This window comes from Physeter macrocephalus, chromosome 11 (assembly GCF_002837175.3).
Source record: "Physeter macrocephalus isolate SW-GA chromosome 11, ASM283717v5, whole genome shotgun sequence".
In the NCBI taxonomy this organism is placed as follows: domain Eukaryota; kingdom Metazoa; phylum Chordata; class Mammalia; order Artiodactyla; family Physeteridae; genus Physeter; species Physeter macrocephalus.
Genome location: NC_041224.1, coordinates 11508146 through 11530485, shown reverse-complemented (window position 1 = coordinate 11530485; position 22340 = coordinate 11508146). Strand labels below are relative to the sequence as shown.

General features: G+C 43.3%; 1 protein-coding gene across 3 annotated transcripts in view; it reads right to left on the bottom strand.

Annotated features, from left to right (window-relative positions):
* Positions 1–21298, bottom strand: part of ITGA8 (integrin subunit alpha 8) — a 182598-nt gene extending 161300 nt beyond the window's left edge. For all 3 annotated transcript variants that reach the window (XM_024116380.2, XM_028495241.2, XM_024116382.3), the window contains exons 1-2: positions 21089–21298; positions 20277–20410 (exon numbers count right to left, since the gene is read on the bottom strand). In XM_024116380.2, the coding sequence (XP_023972148.1) occupies positions 20277–20410; positions 21089–21294 (340 nt within the window). In that variant the 5' untranslated portion in view covers positions 21295–21298. The remainder of the gene's footprint in view (positions 1–20276; positions 20411–21088) is intronic.
* Between the last annotated feature and the right edge of the window lie 1042 nt (positions 21299–22340).

Here is a 22340-nt window from a genome sequence, read left to right as displayed (position 1 = left end):
GCCTGCGCGTCCGGAGCCTGTGCTCCGCAGCGGGAGAGGCCGCAACAGAGGCCCGCGTGCCGCAAAAAAAAAAAAAAAAAAAAAAATACATATGACAGATTTAGATGCATTGATACAGAATATTGTCTACAAGATATATTTTTCTGTTTTACCGTTTCTCAGGCTTTAAACAAAAGTATAGAAAGGTACGAGGACTTCATATAACAAACACTTGTATTCCCACCAGGCAGAACTGACAATGGTTACGTTTTTTCACATTTGCAAACATCACAGTCCCCTTTGACATCTAGCTCCAGTTCCATCCGCTCCTCATCCAGAGGCAGAGTCACCATCATGAATGCGATGTGTGTACTCCCGGCCATTTAAAAAATAATGTCCATGAATAATATAGAACAGAGGTCTGCAGATATTTTCTGTAAAGGACTGATCATAAATATTTCAGGCTTTGCATTCTCTATGGTCTATCGAAACTACTCATCTCTGCCCTTGTAGCAAGAGCAGCCATAGACAACATGTTTTCTAAAATGGGCTTGGCTGTGTTCCAATAAAACTTTACTTATGGACAATGAAATTTGAATTTCATATAATTTTCATGCATCATTTAAATACTATTCTTTAAAAAAAAGTTTCCAATCATTGCAAAATATAATAACTACTCTCAGCTTATAGGCATACACAAACAGGTGGTGGGTCAGATTTTGCTGTAGTTTTGCCAGCGATTTACTATTGAGTATTCTTTGTGTGTTCTTTTTAAAAAATTTTTTTAATAATTAATTTATTTTAATCTTTTTATTTATTTTCTTTTTGGCTGCATCGGGCCTTCATTGCTGTGTGCAGCGAGCGGGGGCCACTCTTCGTTGCGGCGCGCGGGCTTCTCATTGCGGTGGCTTCTCTTGTTGTGAAGCACGGGCTCTAGGTGCGCGGGCTCAGTAGTTGTGGCTCGTGGGCTCTAGAGCGCAGGCTCAGTAGTTGTGGCACGTGGCCTTAGTTGCTCCGCAGCATGTGGGATCTTCCTGCACCGGGGATCAAACCCGTGTCCCCTGCATTGGCAGGCGGATTCTTAACCACTGCGCCACCAGGGAAGTCCCTATGTGCTCTTTTTAACTGAATAAAAGTGGTATTATACTATCTGTATGGAACAGTGTGTAACTGTGTTTAACGTTCAGTTTTATGTTTTGGGGAAATAACCTATGTTTTGATAATTAGATAGATAGATAATAGATCCAACTCATTCTTTTAAACTCCTGTAAGTACTGTATCTCATTAGATGGCCATCTGCATTTTATTTATCCATTCCATTTACACATGAACATTTAGGTTTCTCAGTTTTTCTACTACAACAAACATGTGCCCTGAGTATCCCTGTACTCATCTTCATCTGCAGATGGAGAAGTGTTTCTCTCTGGCACCAGACTAGAAATGACATTGCTGGGTCATGGAGAATTTTCATATCTGTTTTATCAGCTATGCCAACCCACCTCCAAAGTAGCCCCAATTTCCATGCACACTCGCAGGGCACGAGAGAGACACCATCAGCTCTTGTCATCGTAGAGCTGTTAAATTTCTGCAAACCTGGACGACTATGAAATGGTCCTTCATTTTATTCTGTTTTCATGTGCATTTCCCTGATAATTAGTAGAGTTAATCATCTTTTTATGCTTATGGACCATACACTTTTTTCTTCTGTGAATTGCTAGCTCATATCCTTTGTTCATTTCCTTGTTTGGTTATTAGTCTTATTGATTAGAATAATTCAGCACATATTCTGAGTACTGATTCTTTTTCCCACATATGTGTTGTCAATATCACCTTCCAATTTTTGCTAGTCTTTTAACTTTACGAGTGTTGTCGTCCATCTGGAATGTTTTTATATTGGACGTGACATGGGCATCTTACTTATTTTCAGTATGAAAGGCCAGTCGTCTCAACACCATGTACTGAACAATCCATCTTTTTCTTTGTTCCTTGGAGAGCTGTCATTCCACCTCTGCACTGGTACCTCCTGATGCGACTGGAAGGGACCAGCATGATCTGGCCCCTACCATCTCCTCCTGCTTTCCCAGCTCATTAAGCTTCAGACAACCACCTTTCTTTTTTTTTTAAGTCTTTATTGAATTTGTTACAATATTGCTTCTGTTTTATGTTTTGCTTTTTCAGCCGTGAGGCATGTGGGATCTTCGCTCCCCAACCAGGGATTGAACCCACACCCCATGCATTGGAAGGCGAAGTCTTAACCATTGGACCGCCAGGAAAGTCCCTACACGGCCCTTCTTGAACACGCCCAGCCTCTTCTGTCTCCTCATTGCATATACTCTTCCCACAGTTTTCTGCATGGCTCCCTCCTTCCTGTCACTCAGGGTTTAGCTCAAATGCCACTTCCTCTGAGACCCCCTTCCCTGAGCAGCTAGTTCACCCTACCCTAAGTCATTCTCTCCTGTTACCCTTTAGACTTTTCTTCATAGCACTTACCATTAATTGAGATGATCTTATTTCCTAGTTTGCCTGTTTACTGACCGTCCATTCCCTTCCAAATATACATGAATCCCATGAACAGAGACGTTCTCTGCTTCACTGCTGTGTTCCCCACTTCTAGAACAATGCCTGACACATAGTGAGTCCTCCGTAAGAGTTTGCTGAATGAATGAATGACCGAACTCCCATCTATTCATTCAGAAGCTTGTCTAGGATATTGTTCAGTATGATCCTTTAAATTCAAAATGTTCTGTGTATGGGTGTGTAAATGTATAGACACTGAACTGTTTGTGACGGTTCTCTCGAAGGCAGGGAGTGTACATGCTTTAGTGGCTTTTTATACTTTAATTGTATATATTTCTGTGTTGTTTGGGTTTTTACAGTGAACATTATTACGTCTATGATCTGAAAAAAGAAAACCTAGAGATAAAATCAAGACATCTGTAGGTCAACCTGAGAAATTTAGATGGGTGGTAGCAATAAAATTGATTTGGCTTGTCTGACATTTCTGGGCTTTGAAGCCATCTGTCTTAATTGGTAGCTTTGGTCTCTGGGCAGTCAGGGTATGAATCCCAGTGGGTGGCAAACCTACTAACATTCAGCTCCTTTTTCACGGGAGTATTCATTTCTGAGCAGGAGTGAGTGAGGGAATGTAGAATATGGTGCACATATGGGCTACAAGCAGATTTTTCTAATCTTTTCACTGAGTAGAATGGGAGGAATTACAAGAAGTGAGGCTAGATCACCATGGGTGAGAGAGAAGAGCTGAGATTGACACAGGTGCAGCAAACATTTTGGCAGATGGGGTGGTTTCTGAAAAACTATCAAGTCCTCAGCCTTGTCCTGGAAAACAGTAAGTTTCCCTGTAATCTTCAGGCATTACTTCAAGTGCTTCACCCTAGGGATTTTTTTAAAGCTGTCACAGGAGCTGTCCAGCCATTTTTAATCAGGAAAAGGGGAAAGGAAATCTTTAAATGTTTATTTATAATCTTTTCCTTCATCATTGTATGCTGTAAATGTTTCATTCAAATTGAAACTGTGTATCTGAGAACAAGGAATACTCCTATGTAAAATTTAAAATAAAATATCGGTAGCCAGAGAACCCCTTGTCTAAAAGAAACAAATCCAAGAGAAGAATCTAGGTCAATTTTTATGTCCTGGAAGATTAAACTTCCAAATGTATGCCTCCCAATATTCCAAAACCACAGTTAAAAACCATGAAAGAATACCTCTGTACCCTTCATACTCTTGATCATCTTACTGGGAATTTTCAAGTATTTAAGGAAATATCACACTAATTCATTTTTTCATAGAACGTTCAAAAAACGTGTTACTCTTTTTTCCCCCGGTTGTACTGAGATATAATTGACATACAGCACAGTGTAAGTTTAAAGTGCACAGCATAATGATTTGACTTACATATATTGTGAAATGGTCACCAGAGTAAGTTTAGTTAATACCTATCATCTCACATAGACACACACACACAAAAAGAAAAAATATGTTCCTGATTATGAGAACTCTTAGGATTGAGTCTCTTAACAACTTTCATATATACTATACATATATGTGTGTGTGTGTGTGTGTGTGTGTTTATGTGTATATATGCATTATTTTATATATGTTAACTATAGTTATCATGGTGTATATTACATCCCTAGTACTTACTTATCTAATAGCTGGAAGTTTTTACCTTTTGACTCCCTTCTCCTTCTCCCATTTTCCCTTCTCCCCATCCCCCAGCTCTGGTAACCACAAGTCTGATCTCTTTTTCTATGAGCTGTTTTTTTTTAGATTCCATACATGAGTGAGATCGTACAGTATTTATCTTCCTCTGTCTGACTTATTTCACTTAGCATAACACCCTCAAGGTCCATTCATGCCAATGGCAGGGGTTCCTCCTTTTTAATGGCTGAGTAATAGTCCATTGTGTGTGCATGTATATATACACACTTGTATATAAGATATCTATATCGTCTTTATTCATTCATCCATTGTGGACAGAAATATGTTATTCTGATTAAATAAACATTCTATTATAACTGAGATTTATTATTTATATCATATATGTATACTGTATACAAATGTGTGCATGTACACAAACACAGACACACATGGGTATACTCGTTTTCTTGCCATTACCTAGTAGATCAGATCTAACTATCCCACCCTCCACCATGTAGGTCCCAGACCTCACACCTGATCTCCAGATATGGCATTTCCTTCCATTCAGGCAGCTTCCTCTCTGTTCCCTATTGAGTCTTACTCCCAGACTTTGTACATGAAGCTTCTCTTGCAAAATTCCACTCCTCCTTGTTTGTCAACTAATCCAAATCACTTTCTTAAAAACTGCTTTAAAATGTAGGGCCATGCTTGACAAATAGCCATTCACACATGGTTAAGAATCATGGAGGGACTTCCCCGGTGGTGGTGCAGTGGTTAGGAATCCGCCAGACAGTGCGGGGGACACGGGTTCGAGCCCTGGTCCGGGAAGACCCCATATGCCATGGAGCAAGTAAGCTCGTGTGCCACAACCACTGAGCCCATGTGCCACAACTACTGAAGCCCACACGCCTAGAGCCCATGCTCCGCAACAAGAGAAGTCACCGCAATGAGAAGCCCGCGCACCGCAACAAAGAGTAGCCCCTGCTCGCTACAACTGGAGAAAGCCCACCTGCAGCAACGAAGACCCAATGCAGGCAAAAAAATTAATTAATTATTTTTTAAAAGTTTTAAAAAAAAAAGAATCATGGAGAATATATGCGAGAAAATGTAGTAAAGAAATGCAGGTGATATAAATAATGAAATGAAGTGAAATAAAATGTAAGGCCCAAAACTCTTTCTTTTCAAATTGAAATTCTTTCAGATTATTGTTTTTAAAAATTCAAACAATATAAAGTAAGAAAACTTGTATAAAAAATTGTATAAAGTAGTAAGTGAAAGGCCATTTGAATCCCCCCTCCCTGGACACACTCACTGTTGTTTTATAAACCCATCCAGCCACTCAGAGTTTGAGGCTTCTAGCTCATTCCTCTAGTTTAAGATATTTCTTTTCTGGAAATCATGAAGCTTTTATTTTAAATTGTATTTTTCATATCACTATTGAAATGTTTGGTTCCACACATAACTAAATAACTAATAAAGTTAAATGAGCTGAAAGTATGCTTTTAGAGTTCTAGTAACAATGTTCATAAATATGGGTTTCGGATAGCACTAGTAAATATTGTATTACAATCTTCCTATTATATAGTTTTCCTGATCTAGATGAGAATATCAGTTTTCTGCTACAGTTATTTCCACATCTATATCGTCTTCTGGAGAATAAAGAGCACGTTTGCAACTTCCTGTTTTTAATAACCAATAGGGCCTAGCTAGTGTTCCTCAGACATTTGTTTCTACATCATATAAAATCATTTAAATGTTTTTCATATGTAATTTGACGGAGACCATATGTAAGGTTTGTTCTAGAAATACATATGGACTTTTGCTGGTATGATGCAAGTAATTTCTTGGGTGAGCGTTCTCATTTATGTGATGCAGCTAGAGGAGCAAATATCAAGAAGAGAAAGAATCACCTCTCCAAAGGGAAATGAGAGGCCAGCTGGGGCAGATCAAACGCAACACTCTGTGGCTCCTCGTAGGAAACACGCAAATCTGCAGGGCAGAGCTGGTTACAGGTGGGTGGTAGAGACTGAGATCTCAACTTTGACCTCACCTGCTACAACCCGCTCCACCTCACAGACACTGGCTGGAATGGTTTTCCTTCCCATCTCACCCACCTCGAGACAGACGCGTGTGTGCGTGTGTGTGTGTATACACACACACACACACACACACACATTCACCCTTCACCTCTGACCTTTAATGATGCCCCCTCCGAGAGGCTTTCCCAGCCACACAAAAAGTTCCCCCTTCAGTCAAGAACAAGAGCCCTCTTTTGCACACCTAAACCCTTTTTCACTTTCTCCTGTTACAGCACTTATCCCTCCCTCTGTTAGGGCTGCCAGGCACTAGTCTTCTCTTCCACTGGACTTGAACATTTCAAGCCCAGTGAGTACGTCTGTCTTGCTTGCTGTTTATACCTAGTAGAATGGCAGCCCCGTGAACCAAGCCGGAAGCTTGGAATGCATCCTTGACAACCACCAACCCTGCACCGCACCTCCTATCACCACTCAGTAACCACTTCCTGCTGGTGCCTCCTTCTAGATCTCTCTCAAGCCCATCTGTTTCTCTCCATTCCTGTGCCACTTCCCTGGGGTGACTCCCATTTCTTTAGCCTCAGTGGCTGCAGTGGTCCCCTACCTGGTTTCCCTTCCTCCAGGCTCGTCACCTTCAAGTGCATTCTCCATCCTGACACCAGAGTTCTTTCTAAAATGCCAAAATTCTTAAAACCAGCCATAGCCCACCCTTATCTCACCAGCATCATCACTGCATGCCATCCCCAACCATAGCCATTTTCTTTCAGCTCCTTGAATTTTTCACACTTTCTCTCATCTCTAGATTTTCTCACACTTGGAATAATTACCTGGGATCAAATATCTTGGCCATCGACATAGCTGGGGAAATGAGAACTCTTGACTTAACTTATATGTCACCTTCCAATTGTGAGGAGAATAGCATGCTTCTCTGTTCGGGGCCCCAAAATGTATTTGCTTCAAGAAGTCATGAAAATCTCTCAGCGTGGGAATCTCAGGAAGCAGACTGAATGACATAAATCTCTTCACTATGACCTCAAAGCAATACTTTTAAATACAGGCTATGATTGGGTTTCAGGATGAAGGTTATATAAACTTGCCTCCCGATAGCACTTGAAAAGCTCCTGCTGTATGCTTGTATTTTCCTCAGGACCTCATCCCTGTTGCCAGAAGATGTGGTTAAAAAGGGAACCACCCATCATCTAACAAAATGGTTCATTTTGTGGTTTTAAAACAAAATCACCATTCCCAACATTACACAAAACAGGAACTTCAGCATTCAAACCTTCTGTTTCTGCGATGTATACTTATGGAAGATTAATACCCAAGATGGAATTATCCTCTGGGAAATCTTAAACTCTACCCCAAACAAGTGGGACCATACTATAGGCTGAGCAGAGGCAAAATGTATTCCTTCCCCCAGTAAATTCAGATTTTAAATAGGATTTACCGGGCAGTCCCAGTGCACTTTGTTGCTTAGAGCGCATTCTGCCATTTCGCTGTTCCTATTTACATTTTCTCCTTACCTCAGCCTTCTCCGTCTACTTCCTCACTCTCAGCTGATAATCTTGCTTTCTATGTCACTGAGAAAATAGGAGAAATGAAAGAAGATCGTTTTCTTCCTTCTATTGTCAAACCCACAAACCCACTCTCGCTCTACTTTCTCTGCTCTCTAAGGATGGACCGTCTTTGTGCTCCTCCAAGGCCAGTCCCTCCATCTGTGTAAAGTTCCACCCATCCCTTTCATCTACTCAGGAATCTGTTTCTGCACGTCCTTCTCCTCCTTTAATCAACATCAGCATTTCCCTATCGACTGGACAAGTCCTATTAGATTACAAACATGCTGTCATGTCTTCTTGATGATTACATTTCTGTGGTCCCATTTAGGGTGGAACTCCTTGGGAAAAAATGGCTCTACGGACTTGCTGTCTCCTGTGGGTCTTCTCCCATTCTCTCCTGACACGCATGCCACTGCAACTACTTTTATCAGCTGTCAGTCACTTTCTGTGACCAAATCAGATGTTCAGAGTTCACTCCAAGGCACACGAATTTCTTCATTGGCTTCTTGACTTCTTTTGTCTAACCGGCCACTCCTTCTTACCATTGTTTATACATCCTCCTCAATTCTCTGATTTTTCTTTAAATGTCAGGGACTCCAGGACTCTGTCTCAACCTTGACCTTTCCCCTCCCCGCCCCTTCTCTCTTCTCTTTGCTTCACTTCGCTTCTCCTTACTTCTTGTCTTCATTCACACCATCTCCCTAAGTCGTGGCCTTAAATATCATCTACATACTTACAGCTTCCACATTTAAATCTCCAAACCTCTTGCCTGAACTCTGGGTTTATTTATCTAACTGCTCGCTTGACATCACTTGGATGTCTAATAAGCATCTCCAATTTCTCGTGTCTGGACTCAACTGGATATTTTCTCCCAGATTTGCTCCTCCCCCACAGTTTCCTGTCTCAGTCCCATTCCTCCAGTTACTCAGATCAGTTTTTTCTCTTTCTTCTGTACCCTTCATCTGATCCATAAAGAAAATTCTACCAACTGCACTTTCAAATAAATCCCAAATCCAACCATTTCTCAACACTACGTGCCATCATTCAACCCAGACTGCAATTCTCTACCGCCAGACAATGGGTCTGTCTCCTACCCCTCCTCCTTGCCTCTGCTCTTGGTTGCCTACATGCTATTAAACCGATCCTTTTAAAAACATAATTCAAATTCTGTTGTCTACTCAAAACCACCATTGGCTGCCCATCACTCTTAGAATAAAATCCAAAGTCCTGACTCTGGCTTTTAAGGTGCTATATAATCTTGCCTAGACCTGGTTCTCGGGCCTCATTTTCTATCATTCTTTTCTCTTTTTTTTCTTTTTTTTTTTTTTTTTGCGGTACACGGGCCTCTCACTGTTGTGGCCTCTCCCGTTGCGGAGCACAGGCTCTGGACGCACAGGCTCAGCGGCCATGGCTCATGGGCCCAGCCGCTCCGCGGCATGTGAGATCTTCCCAGACCGGGGCACGAACCCAGGTCCCCGGCATCGGCAGGCGGACTCTCAACCACTGTGCCACCAGGGAAGCCCTATCATTCTTTTCTTGACTTACTTCTCTTTAATCCAGTGGCCTTTCTCCGTTTCCCAAGAACACTATCCTCTCCGGACTTAACACCGACTCTCCTGCAACGTAGAACATTCCCCCTGCCCCATACCACATGGTTCCTTCCCTCACTTAATTTAGGCCTGTGCTCAAACATCACCTCCTCAGTGCAACTTTCTCCGACCACCTCCGGTAAGCAAAATGATAGCCCCCAAGATGTCTCCATCTTAATGCCCCAAACCTATGTTAGGTTGCACAACAAAGGAGAATTAAGGTTGCAGATGGAATTAAGGTTGCTAATCAGTTGACCTTAAAATAGGGAGATTACCCTAGATTATCTGGAGGGCCCAAAGTAATAACAAAGGTCCTTTCTTGTGAAACAAGGAGGCAGAAAAGGAGAATGAGAAACACAGCAGGGCGAGAAGGACTCAGCCAGACAGTGCTGGCTTTCAAAATGGAAGAGGACCATGAAGCAAGGAATGTGGGCAGCTTCCAGAAGCTGGAGAAAGAAAACAGATTCTTCCCCAGAGCTTCCAGAAGGAGCACAGCTCTGCCAACACCTTGATTTTAGTCCAGTGAGACCTATTTTAGACTTGGCCTCCAGAACTGTATGATAATCAATTTGTGTTGTTCAAAACCATGAAGTATGTGGTAATTTGTTACAGCAGCAACAGGAAAATAATACCCCAGCCAATCTAAAAAAGAAAGTGCACGCACATACACACACACACACACACACACACACACACCGCTCTCTGTCCCCTTAGCCTTACCTTACTTTTTCTCAACTTGCCACTGGCTATTCACTATAAATCCCACAAGGGTAAGTTCATGGCCATAATTCCAGGGTCAAGGACAGCATCTGCTTGAAGAAAGTTACTAATGTTCCTCTTGTCCCTGAAATTTGATTGTACTGTTTGCTAACTCTAAGCTTTATTTTCAAGTCCACTGTTCCTTAAGAGAAAATAGCTGACCCTTGAAGAATGCTGGGGATTGGTTCCACGACTCACCAAGGATACCAAAAGTGTCAGATGCTCAAGTTCTGCCGTCTGCCCTCTGTAACCACAGCTCTGCATCTGCAGAGTCAACCATCCAAGGATCCTTTAATAATGTAGTATTTATTGAAATAAAATCCTCCTATAAATGGATTGGCACAGTTCAAATCCCTGTTATTCAAGGGTCAACTGCATTTTGTAAGTAAAAATGAGTTAAAGTTAACCAAAGGGTGCTTTGAAGGGAAAAGACATTATGATTTAATAACATGTCACCCAAGGAGCCTGACTTAAAGGATGAAGAGTACTCAGTCCCCCCAGACAATATCTGTGCCAAAGAATGGAGACCAGGTGGAACAAGTTGAGAACTGATTGTCAGTATGAGTTTCACCCATATCTTCACATCTGTTGATAGAAACACCTTCGTTTCCTTGCCATGTGTCTACTTCTTACCATAAACGTGGGGATTGGGACCATAGCCCCAAAGAACTATGCTATTTCAGGTCTCCCCTAAAAAGGTCCTGAAAAATATGTCCATTAGAAATAGAAGAAAAACCTGTTTTCATCGCATTTGCAAAGACAACCTCTTCTATTGCATTTCCTTTCTAGTATTCTTTTAAAAGTTGTGCATAAACAATTTTGATAGGTGTGCGTAAATACACCAGTCTACCACAAAGTGTTAGATATTCAAATAAGTTGGCCTCACCAACCTCCTAGGCATGCTTTGGTCTACCAAATGTGAGGAGAAGTAGTAAATGTCAATTCCAGGTGGAAGTTTTAATAAACGCTGTGCAATTTGCCACATGCCTTCCCAGTTAGAGTGACCTTGAAAGCACGTGTCAATAAGGAATCTCCATCAGCCTGGGTCTTTGGGTCACTTGAATAAGCAGAGGCTCCTCTCCAGTTCATATTACCCAGAGAGTGTGAAAAAGCAATAAACCTTGTTGGTTTAAGCCAGAGATTTGGGGTTATTTGATACTACAGTAATCCCTGGGCATTCTTTGGCTTAAGAAATGTGAGGAGAAATGACTGTCGAAAAATATTCTATCCTATGGATCCAACGGGTTTCTTTCGTTCATGAATTCTCAGTGCCTTTTCAAGGAGACTATATATTGTAAGTCTCAAAGAAGATGTGATGGTTAATTTTGTGTGTTAACCTGACTGGATCATGAGATGCCTGGATACTTGACTAAACATTATTTCTGGATATGTCTATGAGGGCATTTCTGGATGAAATCAGCCTTTAAATTGGTGGACTCAGTAAGGCAGTTTGCCTCCACAAACATCTCTCTTATTCTAAAAGGCTCTAGAAACTGTCATGTCAGACCACCAAGCCTATGTTTCTATTGATGTAGGAGCAATCTAGAATGAAAACAGGTGATACACTGCATCTTCTTATTTTTACACCTATAACTGTCATTGAAAACACCCTTGGTCTTCAGTATTTTGAACCATAAACACCTATACGTAAATAAGTACATTTCTAAACTACTCTACCACCTACACCCAAGACAAAAGAGGAAGCAACTAAGATTGCTTTCAGCCAATACAGAACCTGAATTGTGGTTTTCCATTGTTAATCTCCATAACACTTCCGTGAACTCAATAATTTCATTTAGAAATTTTTGCATGTTTCATTTTATCATTATTTTTCCTGATCATAAATAAATACCTGTTCATGGTTTTTACAAATAAGTAATAAATGCACTAGAAAAAGAAGAAAAAAAACAGTTTTAATTACATTTCCCGATAGCCTCTCGTTGCATATCTCCTTTTGTACTCTTCTACAAGTTGTAGACACAATTCTGAATTTTATGTTTTTCACTTAGTTTTTTTTTTTAATAAATTTATCTATCGTTGGCTGCATTGGGTCTTTGTTGCGCGGTGGGCTTTCTCTAGTTGCGGCGAGCAGGGGCTACTCTTTGTTGCGGTGCGTGGGCTTCTCATTGCGGTGGCTTCTCTTGTTGCGGAGCACGGGCTCTAGGCGTGTGGGCTTCAGTAGTTGTGGCACACGGGCTCAGTAGTTGTGGCTCGTGGGCTCTAGAGTGCAGGCTCAGTAGTTGTGGCGCACGGGCTTAGTTCCTCGGCGACATGTGGGATCTTCCCAGACAAGGGCTTGAACCCGTGTCCTCTGCATTGGCAGGCGGATTTTTAACCACTGTGCCACCAGGGAAGTCCTCACTTAATATTAAAACAAAAGCATTTCCCTATTTTAATCCTGATTCTTGGTAGGCTTCATTTTTTTATGGTTCTATAATACCCAATTGTGTGATCTATACCATCATTTACGTGAGACACATCCATATGTAGGATGTTTGAAAATGTTATTTTTTAGTGTTATGCCCCCTTTCTTCTAAAAAAGGATCTGCAGCAACTTTAGAATTAATTTTTGAAATATATTTTCCACCGGGAATTGTAGGAAGAGAGAAGCCAGAAAAATACCAGAAAATCGTTCCTGGAAAATAAGATGTTCTGGGTGGTTAAGAGAGAGGCACCAGGACATGGGCTCAGGGTAAGTGGGGACACGGGTGTACATAATAGATGCTGAGAGGTAAGCTGTGCCATGACGTATTATGGAAACCATATGGTAAGAGGCGGGGGTGGCTTATGCCAGAGGCACGTGGGCAAATCATGGGGAATGACAACAGACCGATCTGAAATGGAGCCATAACCTGGCTGGGGGGAGTTGGCCCTGACCCAGTACACTGGGGGTAAGATGCTGTGTGTAACCTGGGCTGTGTAGGGTCCTTGCATAAACCTATTCCTGTAGCAATGGTGTGTGCCCTTCTCTCTCATCTCTACATGTCCTGGAAATCAGGGCACATTGATACAGAAGCTTTTGCAATATCATATACAAATCTGTGGCCATATGTCAAATATCAGAGCTTAAGAATAAAACTGACCTAATGTTAATAAGTTAATGCTCTGCAGTGCAGTTATACTACTTTTGATTACTACAATAATGTGTTTGAAGTAAGACCTCCTTAGTTTAATGATGATCAATGAGAGGTCCCATGCCTGAATTTCAGCAAGGATATGAGAATTACTAAGTATGATGCTTTGTTGCAAAGATTTATTCTGATTCAACATGTTTCCATTCACAGTTTTCTTACCAAACACATTCGGAATATAGTATTCTTTATTTAAACAATGTATAGAAGGTCTGATGATCTGACACATTGTTTGCCCCTATTTGGGGGCAGTAAGGTGACTTACTTAGCTTTTCAGGGATGTGTCCTTACACTTCCAGCTATTATTACATCAGACCTTCCCGTAGTCTAGCGTTTAAGCCCACATGCTCATAGCAATGGCCACGCTCCATAATGTTTTTTCTTTCTTTTTTGGTTTTATTTACACGCAGTACAATTCACTCTTGGTGATGTACAGTTCAATGAATTCTGATAAACACATCCCATCATGGATCCATCATCACAATCAAGATGCAGGAAGTTCCATCAGCTCCCCAAATTCCCTTGGTCTTCCCCTTTGGAGACAACCCCTCTTTCCTACTCCTAACGCCTGGCAACCATTTCTATAAAGACTTATTTTTATAATCTATGCTTTACTTCTACTAAAACAATTAAAAGGGTAAATGATCACTTTGGCCAGTGTCTGTGGATCTAGAAGAATTTCTCCACTTGCAGACCTTTGGGTCTAAATCTCAGAGATCCAGGAGCTGGCCTTTCTGCAGGGCTGGGGACGAGCCCCATTCCCTCCCAGCTGGTCTGAGAGCTGCCTGGCTGAGGTCCATAACGGAGCAACACCGGTGTATTAGGTAGAATGTTTACAGTATAAATTGCTTATTCGTGCATCACGATTTGCTTATCTACCTTAAATCCCCATATAACGTAACCCAGAATCGAAACTGCTTTTAATCTGTTTTAGCGTTTCATTACACCTTGCTTGATGCACTAAAATGTTATGTGAAAAGGTATTTGAACGGAATTCTGAAAATTAAATATTTTTAAAGTGAGCGCTTTTAAGAAGATCAATAATTAGTCTTTTATCTCTCTTCCTCAGAAATCGATGTTTGTGTATCTGGATGGTGTCCGTCAGGGAACTGCTTAGCTGAGCTTGTTAGAAATGTCAGCAATTCTCTTCATCAACACAACTCACAGATACAGGACTCCGTACACAACAGGTAAAGTCTGAACTCGTACATCACACCTGGCCGGCTTCAATGTGCCCGTGCGTTTTTCTTGCCTTTAGAACAATTTCAAGACAATTTCCTACATTCCTCCCAGAATGCTGCAGCTGCTGCACGGATTCTTCCTGCCAAGAGCCTGGAAGCCTGTTGCATCACACACACGTCCAGCTTCTTGAAAGAATTTTGCAGATTAAGCAGCAGGCGCCTAACACTCATTCTACACAACTAGCCACAGAGCAGATCTGTTTCCCATTTCTAGTTGGACTTTCAAGGACTTCCGTTTTCTAATTGCTTCCTCCGGTGCTGTGAGCTGTGAGGACCGCTCCCCCTTCACTTCTCATGTCAGGACTTCGATGGCCATTGTGTTTTGTCACATGAAAGTTAGAGCCAACTGCAAGAAGCTGAGGGATGTTGGTCGCATCTGTTGGGCCAGCCTGTCAGTCATGGGAGCCACCATGAACTGCTTCTAGAATAAGTAAGGCTTCCAGCTTAATCACCCCTGATGACTCAGCGGGATCAATAATTAGCAGAGTAAACTTTCTGCCCTAATCTCTCTGTGTGTGTGTGTGTGTGTGTGTGTGTGTGTGTGTATTTTTTTCATGTGTGTGTGAGAAGCAAAACTTACCCTAACTCTGGCAATATTAATTCTTAAAAGCAGCAGGTTATCTTTGGGCTGCCTTCCGCCTTTTTTTTTTTTTTTTTTTTTCCACTTTCAATTGAACTTACTGGAGTCCAGATATCTGCTATCTCTGAGTTCTATCACCTTGGTGTTATCTCCTCTGTCATTTACTGGGATAGCTCTGCCCTGCATTTGCCTTTGCTTTGTTCCTGAACAAAAACTGATTTCTTTCTGAGGAAGTTAGAAAAGCAAGACTTATGTGACCAATCTGTTTCCCCACCCTCACATGAGAAAAAGGGCACACCCAGCGCTATCGAAAAACAACCCTGTACCAGTCACAGCGCCAGATGCTTTAAGCTGCTTCTTATTGTGGGCTCACTCGACATGAAATGAAAAATAAAACAGACTCCTGCCCGCCCCTCCACCCCCAACAAAGGCTTCCGGGCTCCAAGCTAAAACACAATTCCGAAAAAATCTTACCATTCTAGAGCTTTGAAATACCCTAACCAAATTGTCTTCCATTTCAAGTTTTTCTTTTTTCTTTCTTTTTTGAACACAAAGATGCTAAATTAAGGCCAGGCAAATTCTGGTAGTCTTTCTCTGATGACTTCCAAATCTCAGTGGTACCTCCCACCTCTTCCTGTTCACTCTTTAAGTGGGTCTCTAACTGGGAGGGTTCCCAGCTATTTGACCCTATGTGATTACTAATGCTGCGATGATTATCATCATTATTAGCACATGCAATTATCTTTCACTGCAAATGGGTTGCATTCGAGCATTTAAAACAATCGAATATTTGTGTACTATGCTTTTGTTACCACTGTTGCAATTTGCCGTCTTATCATTCCAAAGATAGAGTGTCTGTTTCATTCTGTCTCATTCACCCTTCTTCTAGCTGGAGAGCTGTAACCTAGGAGTTTTTATGTAATCCACACGTGGGTTTGGAAAATGTAGGAAGAAGAAAAACAATGAACCTTGGAGTAGATATAGAAAGGAGAGGCATGAATTTGGCAGATGCGATGTTTTACATTTAAGACGTGGGGCACAGTTTAGAGGCAAAAGTGGAAGAAATCAGTTTGGTGATGGGGGAATTTTTATTCTAGTGAAGTAAGAGGGGAAGCCAGGAGGGAGCTGAGAGAAGGACATTTTTGGAGCCACTTGATTTTGTGCAGAGCAGGAAAATTATCTACCCTTTTCCCTCCCCACCACCATATGCTTCCCGAAAGTTTTCTTTTTTCATACTTGAAAGGACCACAGATTTTAATAGTATTCATACATTTGAAGTGCTAGGCAATTCCCAGCTTCCTCTATTTTTGCATTTATGGTAAGTAATTTTTTAAAATCCAGGCTATAGGATAAAGTAAAAATAAAATAAATGACTATTTAATGAAAAATATTTCAAACGCAAAGGCAGAAAGAAAAAAAAAAGGCAGTTGACCTTAAATAAACTAAGGTTCAAGATCACAACCAGATTCAGGGACTAAATCATAGGCCGGTCTCCCCCAGTGTGTAGGCTGAGAGAGTTTAGTAGGTTACCACAGCGAGCATTAATTATAGACACCCCCGGGGCCTGAACAAGTTGAAACAACATCATTAAAAGGTCAAATTTACTTAGAATGTCTCGAATTCAGATGTCATAGTAAAAGCAGACAGGGTGGAAGGCGGAGACAGTCATGGTTCACTGTACAAAGGTATATTTGTAATGTGATCTATACTGATGCCCGAGGCATCACACTCTACTATGTGCATCTCAGTTTGCGGGTGTCCAGCACTCAGAGCCCCTACTTTGTCAAGCAGAGAAATTTTCTTCCTCTCTGGGGGAAACCTGCACGTTGCTGCCCATGGGCAGAGGGCAGGACAAGAGGCAGCTGAGGGGGCATATACAACGCATCGTTCCCACCAAGACAAAGGCTGTCTCTATGACCTCTGGTTTCCACACCCTCCTACCCAAACTGCTTTCCCCTTTCAGGTCTTCTCTGGAGGATCATTTTAACTGGAACCTGTGAAGGTAACCTTGGGGTGGGGAAGTGGAGGAGGGGGAGGGAAGGTGAGCAGTGCCTCAGCTCCATGGGATCCAACCTTGAGTTTGCAGTCTGTTACGACCAGCCCGGCATCTACTGTTTACTATTGTGTGGTCTTGGATGTATCTTTTAAACACCTTTGATGTCTGTTGCCTTACTCATAAAATGGGTTTCACATGGTCATTTTGTTGTATGGATTAGAAATAATGTGTATAAGTGACTGGTACATAGTAGGTGATGAATAAATGCAGTGCATCTGGTAGCATTGACTGCAACACCCAGAGTCAGAATGCCTCTGTTTCTGCCTTTCGTCTTTGGTTCCAAGATCATATTCTGCTCACAGAACCGACACTTGAACTGGAAATAGCTCTACAGGCTCCTGCCGTCCCTCCCTTCCTTTCACAGCTTTGCAGCAAACGGCATTCACTGGCAATTCCAGTCTTGTGGCTCATGGATAAGGTCTTTGGTAGAAATGATGTGTACGTAGTGTGCTGGCCCTCACTCAGTAGCAAACCCCTGAGCCACAGTCCTCTGATTCCTATTCCCCCACCCATTCTCAGGCCATTCCCAGTAGCAGCCAAGGTTCCTGGGCCCACAGTACCCCCTGATGGCTAAATGGGGAACTTTCTTTTCTCAGTCATTCTTATCTTCTCTCTGAAACTCCCCCAGGCTTTCACTGTTCACTGCTTTGTTCATTCCATCATAGACCATTCATTTCTTACAAATGTTGTGTGGCCTCCTATGCCTTGCTTTTTTTTTTTTCATTTCTTGCTCAATTATTTCAGAAACATCTATCTCCCTCCCTGTTTCCCTCACTTTGTTCCACTTAATGAACCCTCAAGTTACGGCGATTATGGTTGCAAGTATAAAATAGTAGGATGAATGCATCGCTCAAGAAAAAAACCCCAGGGAATTCCCTGGTGGTCCAGGGGTTAGGACTCCGCGCTTCCACTGCAGGGGGCATGGGTTCGATCCCTGATCGGGGAACTAAGATCCGATCCCGCATGCCGTGAGGCAAGGCCAAAAAAAAGAGAAAAAAAAGAAAAACAAACAAACAAACCCATCCATTTAGGGTTAAAATAAGACATAGTTGTAGAACCAGCAGCATTAATCTCGAAAGCCCTTTGCGATATCCAGATGTCTTCCTGAGAACCTGTGCAGAAGGTGCCATCTACCCCCCTCTTTCTCCAAGGAACACTGAATTTTTCTCAACACTCATTATTTTCCTATTTATTTAATCGCCAAAACTGTACTAGTTTGTCTCCTACTGTTTCATTGCAAATATAATTCAGCTACAGTAAGAGTTAAGTGCATTCCTATGGGTTATTCTGGAAACCAAAGCACGATCTTTCATCATTAGTTCTCTATGGGAAACTGAATTCAAAGCTCCAAACAGTTGCTTTAGAATGAACTTTTGGGAAATGCTGCCTATTGTAATTTAACATTGGAAATTTTTGGTTGGGAGTGGTCAGTTTTCAATAATTCATATTGATGTCTGTATTCTCTGGTTTTCATTTGTTGCACGGTGACATCTACTGGGATTAGTACTTAGAAAGGTATTCAGGTGTGACTTATCTCATCTGGATAAGATATTGATTCTTCCTTATCAAAGAGAAAATATACTAACCAGATCCTGATTTGATATGTTGATGTGTTATGGGAATATTCTAGAAAGTTATTAAATTCATGTCCATGACTATAGATTGACTGTTGGTAAAAGTACATCAAATGTCTCAAAATGCAAATGCTAATTTCCCTTAGCTTAAATTCAAATATGCCAACAATTTATGTTTTTATTTATCAAGGCTTACATTTAAAATACTTTTTAAAATACAAACGATTTTGACGTGGACTAGTAAAATACCTTTAACTCTATGCTTAATTGTTCTGATTTAGGAAATTTATTCTCAAGCTAGAGCTCAGTAATTAGAAGCATCTAAAGTCCTGATTCAACAACTAATTGAAAGATTTCTTTCACAAATTAATATCAAGTGGTTTAATTTTTCCAGTTTCTAATAGTTAGACTTCAAAAGTTTATAAAAATTGGTATGCAATAACTGAATTAGTCAATAAAATGGTAAATGAGCTATTGTGACCATATATAGACACATATGAAAAAGATAATTTTAAAGTGTTTTCATAAAATATTTCCTAATTTGGTCATAATTCAAGCTAATGCTTGCATAGGATTTTTTTCTTTGAAATGATTCCATATACTTAGAATTGAAACTATTTTCTCCTTTAAAATAAAAACTGCAAATCAGTTAAAGTAACAGGTAAATACCACCCATCCAATTTCATCAAAATTCTGTGAAAACTGATGTTCTACATAAATTCTAAATGCATACTAATGTAACAATAATGAAGAACATGTCATAAAATAGCTGTGTGGTGCAAAAGGTATTTTAATTCATTGTTCATCAAAGAACACTATTTGAGTTGACACATTCACATTTTTCTGAAAAGAGGTATTTGCTTTCTGATAGTGTATACCTTTTGAATTCATAAAGTTCTGGAGGTACAAATTAAAACATTCAGTGTTAACGTTTTTGAAAGCATTAAGTTTAAATTGTTTTCTCAAGACGCAAGGAGCAAACACCAGAGGAAACATAAACAGCCTGAATTGTTTAAAATGTATTTTCCCTTTAATTAAATAAGAAACATCTGTCCAGGGATTTTGGAAATGAATGTAATCCATCCACACTCTGCCTGTACTAGTTTGCATCCAATGTCCAATATTTTGAAAGAAAATTCTCTCTTTCTGTAAAGAATTAAACAGCAACATGGAGTGACGTCTGGGTCTGCAGCCGCTGACCCTTGCCTCCGGAGCTTGGGCACTGTTAATGCTAAGGATCTGTCTTTTCCCAGATTTGTCCTTGGGAAGTAACCAAATTCTCTCCGGAATCAAGGTTAGGGTATAACATCTGCCTTTCTCCAAACCATCCACTTCCCCTGAAAATGCTTATCTCGGAAGAGTAAGGGAACAGAAGTTACCAGGATGCGCCCAGATACCCACGCTCAAACTACCGTTTCCCCTCTGGGGTGCACTCCACATTTTCCTCCCCTTCACTCCGGCTTTCAAAAGCTGATTTCTCTCGGGACCTGCGCTGCCCACAACACAGACCCATCCATCAGACAGGCCACATGAGCACAAAGAAAGCGGACAGTTGACTCCAGGATGGCTGTGGCTCTTTGAAACCAGGACCCACAGTTGAGAAGGACAAGTATCACTTACTGGTGTTGTCGAACGGTATCTGCCTGCACTGCACGGACCCCTCGGCGGGCCAAGGACAGTAGTAGACGGCTCCTCCTTCCACGATGTCCGGCTGGCTGGTGTTGGCTTTGGGCGCTCCCACCAAGACACTCGCTCTGCGAAAAAGGGTTGGAGAGGAATTACTCCTCGGGAATCGTAAACGTGAGCGCAGGCGACGCAGTCTCTGGAGCAGCCTGCCCACCGAGACCAGGGTCGGGGTCAAGGGCAGAATCGTGTTTAGGATGGAGACCGACTGTCAAACCTGATTTCCTCGCGGAAACCTATGGGCGTCTGCAACCTGGTTTGGAAGAGGGTGCAAACAGTCCTAATTCTTCTGTCGGTGGAGCTGTGTATATCGTGAGTTGAGGGCCGAGGGGCGGGCGGGGGCGGGGGGCGAATAGCCAGGGACAGAGCCCAGCTGCTCGTGGCAGCCAGCGCTTGCGCCCAGACCCGCAGCGGGTACGGGCTACGTGTAAACAGAGCGTGCTGCGGTCGCGGTTTCCACCGGCTTGAGTCCGCCCGGTCCCGCGCTCCCCTCTGTACGACGCTGAAGTCTTTGTCTCGGGACCTCCCCGGGACCTTCGGATTCCAGGCAAGCGGCGTGCCCCTGGCTCGGAGCTCACAAGGCACATCCAGCGCGCGAGGCGACAGCAGAGGCTGGCGGCGGGGAGCCGGACGGGACCCCCAGCGGGCAGCGCGAGGGGCTCTCAGGACCGCCTGCCGTCGGGTCCCCCGGCCGAGGGCCAGGGACCCGGGGCGGGGCGGGGCGCGCCCGCGCGCGCGGGGAGACTTACGTGCGAGCGGCAGGTACGTGGAAGTCCACCGCGTAGCCGAAGTAGCTGCCCTCGGGGCCGCCGTACACCGTGAGCCGGTCCACGTCCAAGTTGAACGCCCGCGAGGCGGGCGACCACAGCACCGCCAGCGCGGCCGAGAAACAGCAGAGGGGCGCGAGGGGCGGCGCCCGGTTGCCCCGGGGACCGCGGCGGGCCCGGGCGGACATCGCCCTCCGCCCGGCCGGTGCTCCGCGGGCGGCGGGAGCCGAAGACCCCGGCCGGGGCACGGCGGGCGTGGCGGCTGGCGGGCCCCGATGCCCGCGGCCCGCGTCGGTGCGCGCGGCGCGTCCGCGGTGACGGCCCCGGGCGCTCCGCCGCGCGCGCCCTGCGGTCTGCCGGCCGCCCGGTCCCGCGGCTCGGGGGACTGGCGGAGGGGAGCCGAGCCCTCCTCCGGCGGCGGGAGGGGCCGCGGCGCGGTCGGGGCGCCCCCTAGCGGCGCGTCGGCGCACTGCGGGCCGGGCTCCGCGACTCCCCGGCCGCCCTCGGCCCCGCCGGCGGCCGGCGCCTGTTTCGGCCGCCCGGCTTTCTGCATCTCAAGAACGACCTGACGTATGTATGTGTACAGCTGATTCACTTTGTTGTACAGCAGAAACTAACACGCCATTGTAAAGCAGCTATACTCCAATAAAGATGTTAAAAAAATAAAAACTAACACACCATTGTAAAGCAATTATACTCCAATAGAGATGTTAAAAAAAGAGAGAAACTAACACACCATTGTAAAGCAATTATACTCCAATAAAGATGTTTAAAAAAAAAAAAAAAAAGAACGATCTGAGCCTCACACAGGCCAAGTCAAGCCATGGCTTTTGGAAGCCGATCTCCCCCCTCCCCTGGCCCCCGCCGCATGGGGCGAGGGTTTACTCCAGTGTCTCCCAAATGGAAGACTGTGAAAGCGCACCCCAGCACGAGGGACGAGGCCGGGATCTTTGCATCACCTCTGCGGCCTGAAGACCCTTTCAGGGTCGATGTGCGTTTGTTCGTCTGTGACTGAGAATGAAAGTTTAAATCCAACAGTCCTCTCCTTCCCCACCTCTACCCGACCTCCCTGCCGAGGTAACTGATAAACAGAGCAATCCTGGAGATTTTATTTAGGTCTTTCTCAAAGGCACGTGGCGCACGTCAAATGACCCGGCCCTACATGTCCTCGACCCCGTGTGATGTGATGCCGGTCTTACTGGCAAAGTTGGGAATGTCGGAATTTCCAGTTTAC